The sequence below is a fragment of the Mirounga leonina genome, unplaced genomic scaffold, assembly GCF_011800145.1.
Source record: "Mirounga leonina isolate KUSES-001 unplaced genomic scaffold, KU_Mleo_1.0 Mir_201, whole genome shotgun sequence".
NCBI classification, from domain to species: domain Eukaryota; kingdom Metazoa; phylum Chordata; class Mammalia; order Carnivora; family Phocidae; genus Mirounga; species Mirounga leonina.
The window spans coordinates 32,469,082-32,471,231 of NW_023270504.1; the positions used below are offsets into that span (position 1 = coordinate 32,469,082).

The 2,150-nt window shown below is 42.6% G+C and overlaps 1 protein-coding gene across 1 annotated transcript; it reads right to left on the reverse strand.

Moving 5' to 3' along the window:
* Positions 1-849: 849 nt before the first annotated feature.
* LOC118025504 (GPN-loop GTPase 3-like) lies at positions 850-1,836 on the reverse strand. Its single transcript, XM_035027904.1, is given in 2 exon segments — positions 850-1,475; positions 1,477-1,836. Coding segments are annotated over 2 exon segments (876 nt in total). The 5' UTR covers positions 1,822-1,836; the 3' UTR covers positions 850-944.
* Positions 1,837-2,150: the final 314 nt, after the last annotated feature.

Sequence of the window (2,150 nt, forward strand, 5' to 3'; positions counted from 1 at the left end):
ATTTATTTATTTTTGAAAAGATTTTATTTATTTGACTGAGAGAGACAGTGAGAGAGGGATCATAAGCAGGGGGAGTGGGAGAGGAAGAAGCAGGCTTCCCGCTGAGCAGGGAGCCCAATGGGGGGCTCAATCCCAGGACCCTGGGATCATGACCTGAGCCAAAGGCAGACTCTTTTAACGACTGAGCCACCCAGGCGCCCCTACATATATATATTTTAAAACATTTACTTTTCACTTTTTAATTACACAAATGATACATTTCTTTTTTTTTTAAAGATTTATTTATTTATTTGAGACAGAGAGAATGAGAGAGAGCACATGAGAGGGGGGAGGGTCAGAGGCAGAAGCAGGCTCCCTGCCGAGCAGGGAGCCCGATGCGGGACTTGATCCAGGGACTCCAGGATCATGACCTGAGCCGAAGGCAGTCGCTTAACCAACTGAGCCACCCAGGCGCCCACTGAGCCACCCAGGCGCCTGATATATTTTCAGTGTAAGAAAACTCAGACATACAGATAAGCAATGGTCTTAACTATGTCCTTCCAGATTTTTTTCCTTTGGACACAGGTGTATATTTTGTTACAATAATTCCTGCCTCTCCAAAAAACCTTCAAAAATAATAAAAATCAAATAGTAAAAATAAAGGCAGACTGGGTCCTAACTGTACCACTGATGCTCATTTATATACAAGTCTATGTGCATTCATGTCAATTTCAACATTTAAAATCTAAATTGATGTTGTTAAAATAATACTAAAAGATTCCACTTGAAACATCAGCCATTTCAAAATAACTAGAATTTGACTCAGGCATGCTGCTGATAAAGAGCCAAGTATTGCTTTTTTCATTAAAATAGGTAGCCTTCTAGTATTGCATCCTTCTAAGAGAAGAATGTCTTGCTGGTTCAGTAGCAAGTGCTTCACATATATAGTTACTCTGATAAATTCTTCATTCCTTCTGGTGTCCTTGAAAATATTCATCAAACACAGAAGAAGAGTCATCTTCATGTTCCTTTGGTTCTTTGAATTCTAAGTCTTCTCCATACTGAATGGCAAAATCAATATGCTGTAACACAATGTTTATGCTTTCTTCATCCGACTGATCGTAAGACAAAAATCGAACCATGCTGTAGTCATCAATCAGTCCACATATAGCTTTAGTCAATTTTTTGAATTTTTTGCTTCTTAAGTCACTTGCAGAATCGTCTAATAAAGAATACATGTCTGGGTCTAGAAACTTTTCAATTTCCTTTTTAGCTTTCTTGCTCAGCAGATCCATTTTTGTCATGATGTTAACTTGTGGAATTTCTAGAGAGATCATAGCACTCAGGGCTGCCAAGATGCCAGAAATAAACTTGAACGACTCCACCATGAACTGAGAATCAACGAGAAAAACTCCACAAACTCGGAACTCCCACTGTTCCAGCTGTTGGACCAGCTGTTACATCACAGGCAGGTGCGTATACAACTCAATCTGACCTACATGAAGAACATGACAAGACTGGACAGTCATAAAGGATATAGTCGTCCTCTACGTGGCCAAGACAGTTCTCTAGCCAGTCAAAATTATTGGCAAAGTACTCCATGCAAAATACCAATCCTCCATTGGGACCAAACTGCAGAGAGTCATCCTCCATGACATCATCCACCTCAATCAGTTCCCGCATGTCAGCCATCACGGAATAGTTGAAGTGTTCTGCTGCAGGATCGAGGTTCACAACTTGCACAGACCAATTGAGGGCTTCACAGTGCTGGACCATGGTGGCACAGTAGGTGCTCTTCTCGCTGCCTGCCGGGCCCATGACCCGCTGCGCATACCGAGGCATGTCGGCGCTCCCAGTAGCCGGTGCTGCCCGCCGCACAACAGAGTCCGACCCCTGAGATCAAGACCTGAGCTGAGATTGAGTCAGATGCTTAACAGACTGAGCCACCCAGGTGCCGCCTAGGCTTCTTTTTCCCCCAAGTTTTAAATTCCAGTTAACATACAATGTGATATTAGTTTCAGGTGTATCACTGAGTGATTCATCACTTACATTAAACACCCAATGCTCATTACAAGTTCCCTCCTTAATGCCTATCACCCATTTAACCCATTCCCCCCACCCACTCCCCTTCCAGCAACCCTTGGTTTGTTCTCTATATTTAAGAGTCTGTT